We start from the raw sequence: 14,518 nt of genomic DNA, 5'->3' as shown, positions 1-14,518 counted from the left end.
TATGATGCCCTTCTGGGCGGCTTCCCCAGCCACCTGATTGAAAATGGCACCATGTTACTCCCTACTTTATTCTGGCCATCATCTACGTCACCTTGTGACATAACACATTTTATTTCCTGTCATTGTGTGTCTTCCTTCACTAGCACGCTCCCCCAAGGGCAGGGAATTTTATTTTTTTCACTGCTATAGCCCCAGGGCCTATAACAGTGCCAGACACAAAGCAGACATTCACTAGATATCCATTAGAGTAATGAAAAAAACATATTTGTTTTAAAAAAGAAGTTTTGTCTTTGTTAATAAGAAGCCAGTGAGGTTCAGTTTAAAATTAACATTAAAAAGATGTTACATCTTTTAATGCAATGTTAGCCCTTTATTACAGGGACCTAATAAAGGAGCTGCTTGGAGCTGCCAAAAGCTATGAACCCTCCTCTTCCTTCTGCCCACTCCCTCCCCAAATCCAACATAATTTCAAGATATTCTGAGACATTCTTGAAGTCTGTCTATAAATTTCTAAAAGGGTCCACTGACCCCAGGGTAAGAGCACCTGGTTTAAAGTGTCATCTGGCTTGGAATCATGATTTCTCCTGATTCTAGTGATTCAAGGAACATATGTGACTCAAATATCAGTCTTTCCCCCTCCCATTAGCCAGTTAAATGTTAAAGGGATTCCCTCTACAAAGGACTCACTGGTTAGTGAGGGTAAGCATAATGTTTGCAGCTGAGAACCTGATAAACACCAAGATAAAAGCTGAAAATGGAGATTAATCCAGAGATTTCAAACAGTACAGGTATTTATAGAGCATAATCCAAATATGTGGTAAAGTGATTTTTTTTGCTTATCCACTGAAAGTCTGGAGTCACAGTCTCAGAAAGATAGAAAGAATAGGATCTATTCCACACAGAATATACATTTTTAATTTTATTGTTTAAAAAGCAAAATAACTGGGAATAGACACACTTATCCAAGTGAAGTTTTACATTAAATAGAAATCAAACACTTTGTAATAAAGGCCATCCAGCTAAAAACCAAATATGAGATCAGTAAAACGAGAATGATGTGACTTTGTGTTTTATTTCAATGGGCAGCCTTCATTCAGCGTCTCCACAAAAACTAGGCTAGGTCTCAATGGGCAGCAGTCACAGTTATTAGGCAAGTAAATACACCACCACTTCCGTCCGTGCCTTCCTTTATTTCTTTATGTCTTCGGTCTCATCTGGCTCCTTCTCTTGATGCTCTCTTTCCCACCTCATTTCTTTTAACTCTTGTCTGTATTTCCGTTCAATGAACCGTTTCTGATGGGCCATCTGGGGAAAGTTATCTGACACAAGGAGATATATTTTACACTTAATAAAGGAGAGCTACCAGTGCACAGAATGATGCAAACTAAATGCAACACACACGCAAACAAACATGTATTTCACAGGAATATAGAGTTGCACTTTGTAAGGCAAGAGAAAAAAAAATTGCTCATTTTCTTCTAGCATTCAGGAACACAGTGGAAGTCTGCATGGGCACCTGGCTCTGGATTTCAATGTCTGATGTGAACCCGAGCATAAAAGGCACCGGAACACACAGCTGTTAAAACAAGCGTGTGACTTCAGCATGTTTCCAGCTAGGTATTTTAACACGGTTCTCCTAGCAACAAGTGACTTTTAGGGAGAGATTAAAGGCTATAGCAAAAATGAGTTGTATATTTTTACAAAGCTTAAACCCAAAACTTCAAACAAATAACAATATTATCACATCATTATTTACCAACAATTTCCCTCTTTCTGAATAGAGGAAAAAGATCAGACGGACAAAAGGAGGAGGCCACATCTTAAGTCACCGTTTCTGATAATTCAATCTGTGAAGTTTCCTCAAGAGACCCAAAGCTTATGAGCAATAGCAACCCAAGTACAGCACCTTCATTTGGTGAAAGGACATGTCGCTCAGTAGCACAGCTGAAGCTATATTTAGTTTGATATTTGACCCCGTTCAAGGGTGTTGACAGGGTGGAAATCTTGATTAAGATGTAAAAATTTTACAATTCAGTTGTTATTTGTGATATGTAATGAGTGTAGCAATGGAGTAAGAAACCAAACATGGAACACGAAAGAGTCATCTCATACACTTATTCGACAAACACACACTTCAACAACAAACATCACAGACAGACGCATGAGCAAATGAGAGGGACACGAGCTGTCTGGTAACTGGGTACAGGTCTGTTCAACTCAAGAGGTACTACTTCATATTTAAAAATAAGGAGGGGACATACGTGTTCCTACTGCTGATTCATGTTGAGTACGGCAGAAACCAACACAATATTGTAAAGCAATTGTCCTCCAACTAAAAACAGATAAATTTTTAAGAAAAGTAAATTTTAAAAAAGTTAAAGAGAATCAGAGAGCATGGCATATTTGAGAGAGTGCTTGATTTTGTTACGGATGAAGCATTATAAACATATACAGTATATTCCCAAACCCTCCTTCATCTTCGCTCCCAATGAGTGGAAGACAGGGAGCGACAGGGTGGTGGGAAAAGAATATGAAAGGCAAGAGGCCTAAGGTAAGGGCCTAAGAGTCAGTGATTGATTTTAAGCAAAAGAGAAACATAATGGCATCTGAATTTTAGAAATAAAATAGCAGTAAGATCCTATTGGCTAAGTATATTAAATTGATTCCTTATGTACTGTACGAAACACAGGTTTCAAATACTAAGAGCGTAATCCCACCACTCAGATATAACCACAGATAAGCTTTTAGAATATATCCTTATAATGAGCCCTTTTCCTATGAAGTAAATTTATACGTGACACACATATACACAATGTAAATGTGTACATATATGAATTAGACACACAAACACTTAAAATCATTCCCTGAGCCCAACTTACACTGGGAGAGTACAGCTATAAGCACACTTTGATGGATACACTTTTTTCACTTATTCTAGTAGTATAAGCGTTTTCCCGTATCATTACTCTTCAAAAATATTTTGATATTACAACATTTGGACAAAGCTAGGGTTGGTAGACTACTGTCTACGGGACAAATCTAATCCTCTACCTGTTTTGGTAAATACGGTTCGACTGGAACACAGACACTAGCCATCTGTATTCTGCCTGAGTCTATGGGCCACAACATCAGAGCTGTGTAATTGTGATAAGAGTATTTACTATCTGGTCCTTTACAGAAAATGTTTGTCAACCTCTGGGATAATTTATCTGAACGTTTCTCTATGTTCAAACACACAGTCTGAAGGACTGATTGATTTTTTTAACTATTATAAGTCAACTTGTCACAATCATCATGGTTATGGAAACATTCACTCATAATGCCAAATGTTTTCTTAGGTTTGACTTCTAGAAAGGAAATCTCTAGATCAAAGGGTACGGACGTCATTCAGGACCTGACCGTACCGTCAAACTGCTTTCCTGCACTTTAAACTTTTATCTCCCACCAGTTCAGATGTGTAGGCCAGTCTTAGAATCAGCCATCTCTCCAAGTACTGTTTTATGGCTGAAAGCAAACAAATGAAAACTCCAAAGATTACCTTTAACAATCTTACAGGTGGAAAAATGGAGTCTCATTTTCATTACAATATATGTGACTGTAATAAAATAAATAATAAAATCCATATATATAATGGATTTTAAAAGCTCCTCAACAGAGTCAACAAAACTCTTAGTGAAATGGGGAACACGTGTACACCCGTGGCGGACGCATGTTGATGTATGGCAAAACCAATACAATATTGTAAAGTTAAAAAAAAAAAAAAACCTCTCAGTGAAGATTCCATGGACTTGGGAGCCTGGGAACGACTCCCCTCCCCTTGGCCCCCAAGCTCTCATCTGCAGATTTCCGCATGGCTACTTGGCCCTCCTGCCTTTCTTGGAGATTCTCCCAGCTAAGCATCCAGAGCCTGTTCACTTTCAGCTCTCCACACTTTGCTCTCGCCCACGCTGAGCTGGCAGCTGAAGCCTGATGGAATTGCACTGTCAGGTTCTGCCCACAGGTTTTGCTGGGCGGCACGATATACCTCAGAAGAAAACTTCCTTGTGCTTCAGCCTTTAATTTACAGAAGACTCTGCAGTTCCCTACAGGGTCAATTATGTAATTTAAGTGTCTTCAACCCAGCTATCCTACCCTTGGGAATCCATCCCCCAGAACTAAAAGCACCAATATAGAGACTTTTAGTATCAACAGTGATAAAAAGACAGAAACAGTATCCACCAAAAACTTTAAAAGCTGAATAAAATACAGCATATCCACAGCATGAAATATGATACAGCCTTTAAGAAAGAATGAATTGGAGCTACTATGACCTGGAGGGCTGCCCGTGATGTATTATCTAGCAAGAAAAGATGGATGCAGAGAAGTACGTAAATATCCCACTTTAATTAAACAGTGGCCAAACACCAAAAAGAAAAAACCTTCACGGGTTTAAGATTTTAGAACTATATACTAAGTCACTCACATGGGTTATGTGTGCTGAGAGTGGGACTCTATGCAAAATAGGAAAATGAAAATCAAAAAGCATTTGGGAATACTTTTTTTAAAATTATAAGCCTATTTTATACATATCTTACATTATACTACACTCTGTGCAGAGAATAATTATGAAAAAAGAAGATCACATTTTATCAGTACTTACCATTTTTCTACTTTCCCATTTTCTATCCATAAAACACTCATTACATTATGAACATATAATTACAGAAAGAGAGATAGGCTTACATTTTTCAAGTGCATCCATTGCTGCTCCCATTTCTGCTTGCTGAATACTATTAAAGAAAATGAAGACAAGGTACACTTTAAAGACTTTTTTTCCCCAAAACACAAAATATGGCTCCAATTTATTCAGGCTAGTTTTCATGTTTGGTGCATACAATTTTATCTGATTATTTCTACTGTCACATACTGAATTGCACAGATAGGAATATACACAAGGGCATGCAGAAATGTCATTTATCTGTACAAAGCCTGTTTAAGTTATTCGTTCCACACTTTCAACACTGCAATAAAACGCCTTCCACTTATATTAGGTCTGAAGTACTTCTTACTTAAATTTGAACATCCTCAGTGTAAAGTTTAAGAGGCAAAGAGTAAAAAAATACACATACAGACAGACTTCAAATCACTTCTCAGTTTAAGATATAAATTGGAAGGTTCAAAGAAAGGTGATAACATATGAAATTCTTTTTACCTGAAGATGTGAGCATTTCCACAAAGCTCAAGTGAATAGTAATAAGAGATCAAGTGTCTAACGGCTGTGTCACGCACGGCATGTTTCATAAAATGCTTGCAGCAGTGAACAGACCTTACCTGTGTGCACACCTGCTAATGTGGTTTTCTCTAGGCAGCCAAAGCCCTTTATGCAATGGCATTCCCACTGCTCAAGGCCAATTCTCAAGTCTGAGGCTGAGTTTGGTGGGGATATTAAGCCTTGAGATTCACTTTGCTACTACCCTTGAACACTCTAAACTCTAAGTTCAAAGAGACAGGCTGCAGAGTTTGGAAATACCAAGCAGATATGAATACTTCTCGGACACACAGGATGTTCATTTGAAGAAACTTAAAGCATCGTCCTCTCATACCTTGGTCCTTTCCCACAGCCAATTCTTTCTCCCTTGAAGTAGACAGCCACAGTGTAGGTCCTCGCGTGGGATGGCCCCACTGTCTGCAGAGTCCTGAAAGGAAAAGGAAAGAGCAGTAATTATGTAAAGTGCGACTTAACTGTTACTGCTTATACATAACTCCACGAAAAATCATGTGACTTACTGCTGAGAGAGAGGAAGGCAAAAATAACAAGAAAATTAAAGGAGTACAGTTTTGATTTGCTAATATGACAAATATAGACAGCTCTGAAGTAGGAAATTTTTCAAATTCTATAGTGAATCTTGTGTATGTGTGTGTACATATATATATATATCCTCAAACCATTATGAACAGTATCTGAAGGCAAACAGTAAAGTATAAAATATTTTTTAAAAATTTCAAAGTGTTATTCCAAGTATTATAAAATTAAAGTTAGCCATTTCAGTCTGTTCATTGTATTTCAGTGCTAATCACACGGCTAAAAATCACAAATATTTGGGTAATACACTGCAAGCCCCGTCTGAATAGCATCACATCCTTTATGGATTCTTTCTAATGAAAAATCAGAGATCATTTCAAGGGTATGTTATAATCGGAGTACACAACACAACTGCCAAAAAACAAAACACCGGGTACGCTCGATATTAATGACAGGGTGCAGATCTCAAGTGTGGTAAAACTGATAACTTCATGGAAAAGGGAAATTAAAAGTAGCCGGCAAAGATAATGGGACGAACACAGTAATCTTGGAAAAAAACTATGTAAAACAACCCCATCATCTTGATAAAAAAGAACAAGCTCGTCGCAGGCTTTCATGGGGGGACTTATGAGAAGGGGGCAGTCATTTCCTTTGTCTGTACTCACTGGGATGAAAGTATACGGATGGCTTCTTAAAGGTAGCGCTTATTATAGTAATCATGCCTGCACTATGAGAAGTTTATCACCCTCATTTTATTTATCGAACTTTAATTATCACTTTGATGAGGAGATACTTTGAGCCTTTCACGTAACACAGTCTGGATGTTCATTATGCTTATTAGACACATATTAAAGTGCTATTTCTAAACATTTGGGGTTTTTTCCCAATAAATAAAGGAAACATTGTTCAGCAGTGACAGCTTCTTGGGACAATTTATAGCAGCCTGCTGTGGGGTGACTCAACCTTTTCTTGGCCTCAGTTTTTCTTTTAGTGAAAAAGCCTATAACGTGTTGTGACTATTAAATAAAAACATAAAAAAGGATTTAAAATTCCCGGCTGCCACTCTGGTGTTTTCCCTTGAGTACTGTGAAGTCTGAGAAAGTCCACAGGATGGGGGTGGTGGTGAGGCTTTTATTTCATATGAAACACACAAATGTGTATACTTGTACACATATGTAAACAGAGACGGGGGTAACCCAGTACTAAAGCTAGATATTTAAACATCCTTAAAAACACATATCCAGACCATACCTTGGGAGGCAACCCACTTATTTTGATAATCCCTCCCTTTTATAATTCCTCTTTGAAACCAGCTTCTGAAACCACCTTCTGAGTGTCTCAGGCTAATTACCCAACTTCAGAGTCAAACCTCCCGTTTTCATCAAAACCGGTGTTAACGTGTGCAGCAACCTGCATTTCCTTTGAATGACTTTTGGCTACTCCTCAAAGGATAAAGATGTGTCACTAAAGATATTCAAATGTACACAGCAGCTTTTGGTACACATCCTGTAAAGAAAAGTTCCAAATATTTGAATAACACAGCCGCGGTAAAGAACTGCCTGGCTTCCTACGGCGACTGCCTGTCAGGCGATCGGGACAGATGCCAGCAGGGCTTGAGAAAGAGAGACACCCAAGTACAGTTACAAATAAACAAGCACAGGCCGCCTGGGCTAGGTGTGCAGGCAGCACGGGCTATAAGAAATAAGAAGACAAACAAGAATGTATATAAGACAATTTAACCCAAATTTCTCTTATCTTGATCTCATCTTTCTCCCAGGGAGCAGTTCACCGTATTTTAGAGATGGAGAAAGCACAGATAATCGCATGTGACCCACTTCCTTAGAGCAAAAAGGCTCAGAGGCCCAGAGAGTTTCAGTGCCGGGCCCAGTCAGAGTCACAAAGTCCCCCCCCAGGGCTCTCATGACCACTGCTGCACACAGTTAGCTCTTCCTCCTGGCACACAGAGGGTTATTCTAGGCTTCCTGGGTCCCACAGCCTGTGGGCAGCACATACTCACTTGTATAGCGGAATGTCTGGTTCTTTTCCTTCTGTCCTAAGAGTCAGGCAGCACTGCTGAAGCTGGGACTTGGGGTCGTTCCAATCCTGATTCAAAATGAATTCCTGTAGCAAGTCCCCCAAACAGTACTTAGTAAAGGATTCTAGAATCACCAAGCATAGAGCAAACAACTAATTTAAATTTTATATGAGCTTACTTTTAATCGTGGAAAGAAACAAACATTCATGAAAGTATGAACGTATTCCAAGTCTTTATCAATGTACAGTGCTGCAATAAATGCTGAAAAAGAGAAAGGGTAACATAAGCCCCAATGCACTGCCATTTACTAGAAAGAGTGAGACCGAGCCTTTTAAGAAACATTTTAATAAGGTTTTCACCTTCCAAGCCCTCTTTATTTTTTAGCATTACCATTTCATCTTGCTTCAAACAAGAACTACTCTTTATCACTAATATTAGAAATAGCAATAGAGATGTGTGATTAAGATGCAAAAACCACAAAGACCAAATTACATTTGTCTGAGGGCTAAATGAACAATTAGTTAGAACGATACACAAAATGCTGCTGTATATAGCAGGGAAAGAATGACATCAGGGAATGCAACCATGTTTACATCAACTAAATCAAAATAAAACTCAAAGATCAGATACAAGGCCAGAACAAGCACATCCGAAGGCCTGCTATTCTTAACACCAATCTTGAGATCACCCATTGACAGGGTCTGTGTCACATTTCATGAACAGAAATGGGACCATCTATGCATTCAATCTGCCGAAACGGAGGAAAAATAAATACTGGGCTTAATGACAATATAACCAAATTTGCATTAATAAATGGTGACCCCAAAGACAACTTCATTATAAAGGTTATCTTAACCATGTAAACAAATGGTGAGTTTTCAAAGAAGGAGTTAAAAATAAGCTTCTGTTGAGCAAAAACAAAGGCTACTGAGACTGATCACTCTACTTAATTTTTTTGTACTTTTAATGTTAAGTTACTTTTCTTTAATTGAAAAAGAGATTCTTTTAAGTTCCTTAATCAGACTGCCTTTACACTTTGTAAATCAGCTGATTTGCATGGTAGACTTTAATATTTGTGTATAACTGTAGTTGTCAAAAATACCATAATATTAAAATTTTTAAAAAGGTTCCAAGGCCCAGTGAATGGCCCACTTACTTTAAAGTAGTATCAGAAACAATAAAATTGTGCTTATAATCCTTTAATTAGCTTAACAGGATTACTTATAATGCTACTAGACCATATCAGAAACTGTAAAAGATGACAATGTTGTCCATAGAGCTTTGAGTTCATTCACAATAGATAATAATTCTAGTATTTCCTCTATGCCCATATCTAAAGGTTGCTGGTGGCAAAAAAACAGCTATAATTCACTATTACTGGTCTTCACATTCTGCTACTGTTTCACACAAAGAGATTTGATGGCTAAGCATTAAGACGGAGGGGGTGGGGGTGGGGACACCAGTGAACACAGATGGAACATAAATCCATTATTCACATGTTTTCATTCCAAATCATTCTCTTTCAAACAAGCTTTGGAGAGAAGCATAAATCAAAATTAAAATAGAAAAGAGGTTTCTTTAGTCAGAATATCATAATAATGAGAAGTGGCAAACTTTGAATCTGCAGGTTAAGAGAAAAGCTTTCTCTGTAGGACTCACATTCCAAAAGGTCAGCCAAGGTCTTGGTTCTCAGGGCGACAGGTCTTTTGGTCTTGTCGTTGGTGATGGCGTATTCCTGCATGCCCAGTTCCTCCGCCACCTTGGCCTGAGTTCTGTTATTCACCAAAGAGCTTCGCAACAGCTGGCCAAACAGAATTGAGATACATTTAGAAGCCATTTCACTTCCGGTCTCTCTCTCGTTCCTGTGTTGGGTCCAATCAGCCTAGACCATCTCACTGACAGGGACATCTAGGCAAGCAATGGCTTATGTTTTCAACCACCACCCTCAGGCGGCAGTGACAAACTCGACGCGCTTCCAGCTTCTTAATAACTTCCTCTGCTCCTGAATTTTACCTAACTGACCTTTAAATAGTTCATTTAGTTGTTTAGTAACAGTGAGCGGTCTTGAGGGAGAGGCGGTACTATAGTAAAGGTCAAAGATTCCATTAAGTTTAATGTTACTAAAAGAAGGAACATTAAAACTAGTAAAAATCAACTTATTGAAGTATAATTTACATCCAACAAAATACACCCATTTTAAGTATAAACGAGTTCTGACAAGCTTCTACATTTCCATCACCCGAACAAGTGCTTTGGCCCCTTGGTGATCAATCAATCCAATCCATCTACCACCAGGCGAACTTGACCTGCTTTCTGTCACTGCATACTAGTTTTAAAGGAGCACTCTTTAAAAGTCAAAAATAAACTTCATGTTGTACGGCACTGATGCTAATTTTGATAATACAGGATTTGTGGAAGTGATGCTTTGGTATTAATTAAAATATTTAAATTATTAATTTACATCGTTACTTTTGTTCTTTTAAAGATTTATACTATATATCGTGACTCACAGTTTTTCAAGCTGAGATCCTTTATTTTTAAACAAATTAATATATAATTTTCATATTTCAACTTCAGGAATGCCAAACAAAAATTTCTACTAGGAATTTCAGTCAGCTAGGAATCCTCTAAGGACTATCTAAGCAGTAGCATTAAACAGTGCGTGAAAACTGTACAACCAGTCCATAGTAGAGGCGCCCATAAAACAAGCATGCCGTAGGAATTTAACAGTCACTGATCACTCACTAGGGGAAGGTAGGGAGGGAGGCCGGGCAAAGTGGATAGACACAGAGATGAGAACTCACCAAACAAAAGCTGAAAGTCATCAACCCCAATCTGCAAGATCTGGGGAAATAATGTGTCTAAAACTTGAAGTTTTTCTTACACAGATAAAACAAACCCGTGGTCTAGTACAGTTCCTGCTAAGGAATCCCTGATGCCAGGCCCAAGGCTCAGGAAGCAGCTGCAAGTGATGCTGGTATTATACCCTCCGCCGTTCCACATCGCACTTTGCTCATTAGATGCAAGTTTTATGCTCTGTGGCTCCATAGTGTCAACTGAGCTTATGAAAATCAAGATTTATTCTCAATGCCTGAGATTGCATCCTTGACAACAGATAAATAAGAAACAATATGTTCTTAATTTGTCTGACAATGATTCATGAAGCAGAAACACAACTTGATCTTCATAAGCCATGCTTGCTGTTGAGTTACAGACTATTATTATTCTTTGCTTGTCTCTGTTCCTTTCCTCCGATCTCCCCCTAACTCTATCTTTTCTTCAACACAGTGTTTCATTAAAATTAATATCCACAGAGAAGTTCAAAATTAAAAAGGCCTAGCATAATAACATTTAAAGAAGACAGGATCAGGGAATTCCCTGGTGGTCCAGCAGTTAAGACTCAGTGCATTCACTGCAGTGGCCCCAAGTTCCATCCCTGGTCAGGGAACTAAGAAATCTCAAGTTGCCCGGTGCGGCCAAAAACAAAAACACAACCAATAGAGTTGTGCGCCCACTAGTCTAAAACCTGAGCTGAAAAGGAGACAGCTTTTTTAGTTTGGATTTATAGTCAGGGAGGTTCACATAGTAGAGGCTGTTGGAGAACAGGAGGGTTATTTTGAGAATAATATTTTGAGAATGCTTAGCGAACTGGGTTCTCAGTATATGCTTTTGGTGAGAGAAGAAAACTCTAATATGGGCTGTGTGTATGGAGATTTCATGCCTTAGAATCAACAAGCCTGATGTACACACATGTGAGCACACAAACGATAACACATCACTTGGTTACTGGGCCCCAGCCGCTGCCTTCCAGCGTCAGGGCTCCTCATTCAGTGCTGCGCAGTGATGCTGTCAGTGACGATGGAAACAGAAATGCTACCAGTTAGAAACACTACCAGTTTTATTTAAGATACACCCTGACGGGTCTTAAAGCACCAACCGTGGCCAGCAGAAAGTGAGATCTTTCAGTTCTTGCCAAAACGTAAAGCCGGAACCAAAAGTCAGGGGTGCGGAGAAGGAAGATATAAATCATCCACACTTTTAGAGTCAGTTTATATTTAGAAGGAGAGATGAAAAGAGGTAAGGTGTTGCTCTGTACTCAAACACAAAAGTCTGAAGAAAGCCAGTTCTTTAAATGACAACCTCCATCCCTGGCCTTTGCTGAACTGTATTTCAGAATAAATCATGCTATTTGCCAATGAGTGAGATCAGGAGGGGATCACAAGGCAAAAAGCTACCAAAATATGGTCGTTCAGAGCAACAGTTGTAGAGGCTGATGCTAGGCTAGGCCCCGCACTGCCAGCTGAAGATCCTGAGATGACCAGCATCCCGTGGCTGCCCTCTGAGAGCTGCTCGTCTCCAAGGGAAGCTGCACACAGGTGGCCAAGGTGACAGCACAGCCCACAGCACACACATGCACTCCTCTCCAACCAGGTCTTCCAAAGGAGGGGACCTGACCCCAGAGCAGCAACATTTCAGAGGCTTGATGATCTGGCTGTTATATCAGAATCACTAGGTAGTTCTGACACACTGGTACTTAGGCCTCTTTCCAAGAAGCAAGGAATTAGAATTTCAGGACATGTACATTTAAAAAAACTTCAGGTAGGTGGACTCTGATTAATATTAAAGAGTCAGAACTGAAAAGAATGAATCTGCCAGTGGCAGAAGAACGGGTGCTATGGTCTGAATGTTTGAGTTGCCCCAAAATTCAAATGCTGAAATCCTAAAGATGATGGTATCAGGAGGTGATTAAGTCATGAGGGTGGACCCCTCATGAATGGGATCTGCGCCCTTATAAAAGAAGCCCCATACTGATCTCTAGCCCCTTCCACCTTGTGAGGAGGGTACAGTGAGAAGTCTGTGAGCCAGAAGACAGCCCTCACCTGACCATGCTGGCACTCTGACCTCAGACTCTAGATCTCCAGAACTGTGAGCAATAAATTTCCGCTGTTCATAAGCCATCCTGTCTGTGGTACTTTGCTATAGCAACTGGGATAGACTAAGACAGTATGAAAGGGTTTTCTAGGAAGAGGAAACAGCTCATTCAAGAGCAAGGAGCCATGATACAGAAAGATGATTACTGGGTAGAACTGGAAGAGAAATCTCAGCCTGGTGGGGAGGACCTGATGCAGGTGAGTGAGGCTGGCTAGCCTCTGGGCGGGGAGAGCTGGCTGACCTCTGGGCAGAGAGTCTGGTAGGGGAGGTAAAGAAGTCTGTCTTTCCTGTAAGGGAAGAGGAATCACAAAGGGTGTCAAAATGGGAGCAGTGGCAAGGTAGTCTTCTGATTTTAGAAAGACTATTTTGGTAGATGGGTTTGGATGGGGTAAGACACAAGGTTTGCAGATCCTGACGCTATAAACTACCATTTTACAAAGAAGAAAAAAATTTAGTAGAAATCTAGAACACCAACATTAAGCACCCAAGTGAGCATGAGATACTTATTAGCATGTTTTGCAAACAGTGCCTTGAGTTAGATGTACTGGATTGGCCAAAAAACGTGTTCAGGTTTTTCTGTAACAGCTTACAGAAAAACACGAATGAACTTTCTGGCCCACCCAATACTTGTAGAAAAGCAAACGACTTGGCGCCAAGCTGCCTAGGTGCAAAGTGTGGCTCTACCACTTCCTCGCTAAGCGATCCTGTGTAAGTTACTAAATCTCTCTGAGGCTCAGTTTCCACTTCCACTGAACGGAGAAAACAGTCCCTACCTCACGGGGATGTATGGAGAAGTACAGTGAATGTGCATACAATCTAAGCACAATGACTGACACATAACAAACACACTGGAGCACCAGCTGCTGTTGTTTGGCACTGCCGTTATCAGCTAAGACATGCTCAACTCTGGTTATGGGGGAAAGGTTATAGAAAGTTCTAGGAACGCCTTTGGATTTGTTTTCAATGCAAATATTCTGGATACCTGTTCATTGTCTTCAAAGCTCTCCATTTTACTAACTCTAACCTGTCCTTAACAACTTTTTTTAAAAACACTGCCTTACTCCCACCCACCAAAAAAAAAAGATAAAATTTAATTTGCAATCACCGGAAAAAACAAGGAAAGCTGTACTAAGGGCTCACTATAAAGCTGAGAGGAAGACTGCTGAGTTCTTGAAGCAATGGCAAGGATCGACAAATTGCAAATTGTGATTTTGAGAATCCAGGGTGCTTAATGTTGGTATATTATCTCAACACAGCAGTCTTTCCAAATTCAAATTTTACTAAGAAAAAGGTTTACTGGTTTAAAATAAGCAAAGAAACACTCTGGCACTCTTCCTTCAACTTCTACTCACTCTTGATTCGAAAGAGAAAAACCACAGCTGTGGGACATGAGCTACCGAAGAGGGCCCCCTAGTGTAAACAGGAGAGTCTGACTAATTATCCTGAAGACTTTAATGTAAGAGCATGGGATGAAAGACAAATGTATTATTAAAAACGACAGTGATGTGCCTCACAGGTCTCTCATATCAAGAGTGGTGGCCAGATGGCCTCCATTTCCCATGAGAACCGAAGAAAAGGTAGGCAAGTGCTAGCAACCAGAGTGCAGGTCAGGGCTGCACAGCCAGTTTACAACAGTGACGGACAAGTTCTCAAACAGGAGCTGCGGAATCTGCCCTCTCAGAGATCTGTCAGCTCACACACCTGTTCACCTGATTCATGCCTCGTGCTGTCTGGAGGCAGCAGGGAAGGATTAGATCAAGGCTTCCCAA

General features: G+C 39.8%; 1 protein-coding gene across 1 annotated transcript in view; it reads right to left on the bottom strand.

Moving 5' to 3' along the window:
- Window positions 1-906: 906 nt before the first annotated feature.
- DROSHA (drosha, ribonuclease type III) overlaps window positions 907-14,518 on the bottom strand; it is a 123,330-nt gene continuing 109,718 nt past the window's right edge. Inside the window, exons 30-35 of the mRNA XM_010853841.1 lie at window positions 9,477-9,618; window positions 7,996-8,078; window positions 7,800-7,903; window positions 5,583-5,675; window positions 4,723-4,769; window positions 907-1,319 (exon numbers count right to left, since the gene is read on the bottom strand). Of these exons, the coding sequence (XP_010852143.1) occupies window positions 1,189-1,319; window positions 4,723-4,769; window positions 5,583-5,675; window positions 7,800-7,903; window positions 7,996-8,078; window positions 9,477-9,618 (600 nt within the window). The 3' untranslated portion in view covers window positions 907-1,188. The remainder of the gene's footprint in view (window positions 1,320-4,722; window positions 4,770-5,582; window positions 5,676-7,799; window positions 7,904-7,995; window positions 8,079-9,476; window positions 9,619-14,518) is intronic.

This window comes from Bison bison, unplaced genomic scaffold, assembly GCF_000754665.1.
Source record: "Bison bison bison isolate TAMUID 2011002044 unplaced genomic scaffold, Bison_UMD1.0 scf7180017864331, whole genome shotgun sequence".
In the NCBI taxonomy this organism is placed as follows: Eukaryota; Metazoa; Chordata; class Mammalia; order Artiodactyla; family Bovidae; genus Bison; species Bison bison.
Note: the sequence above shows the minus strand (reverse complement) of the source record. Positions and strands in the feature narration are given on the sequence as shown.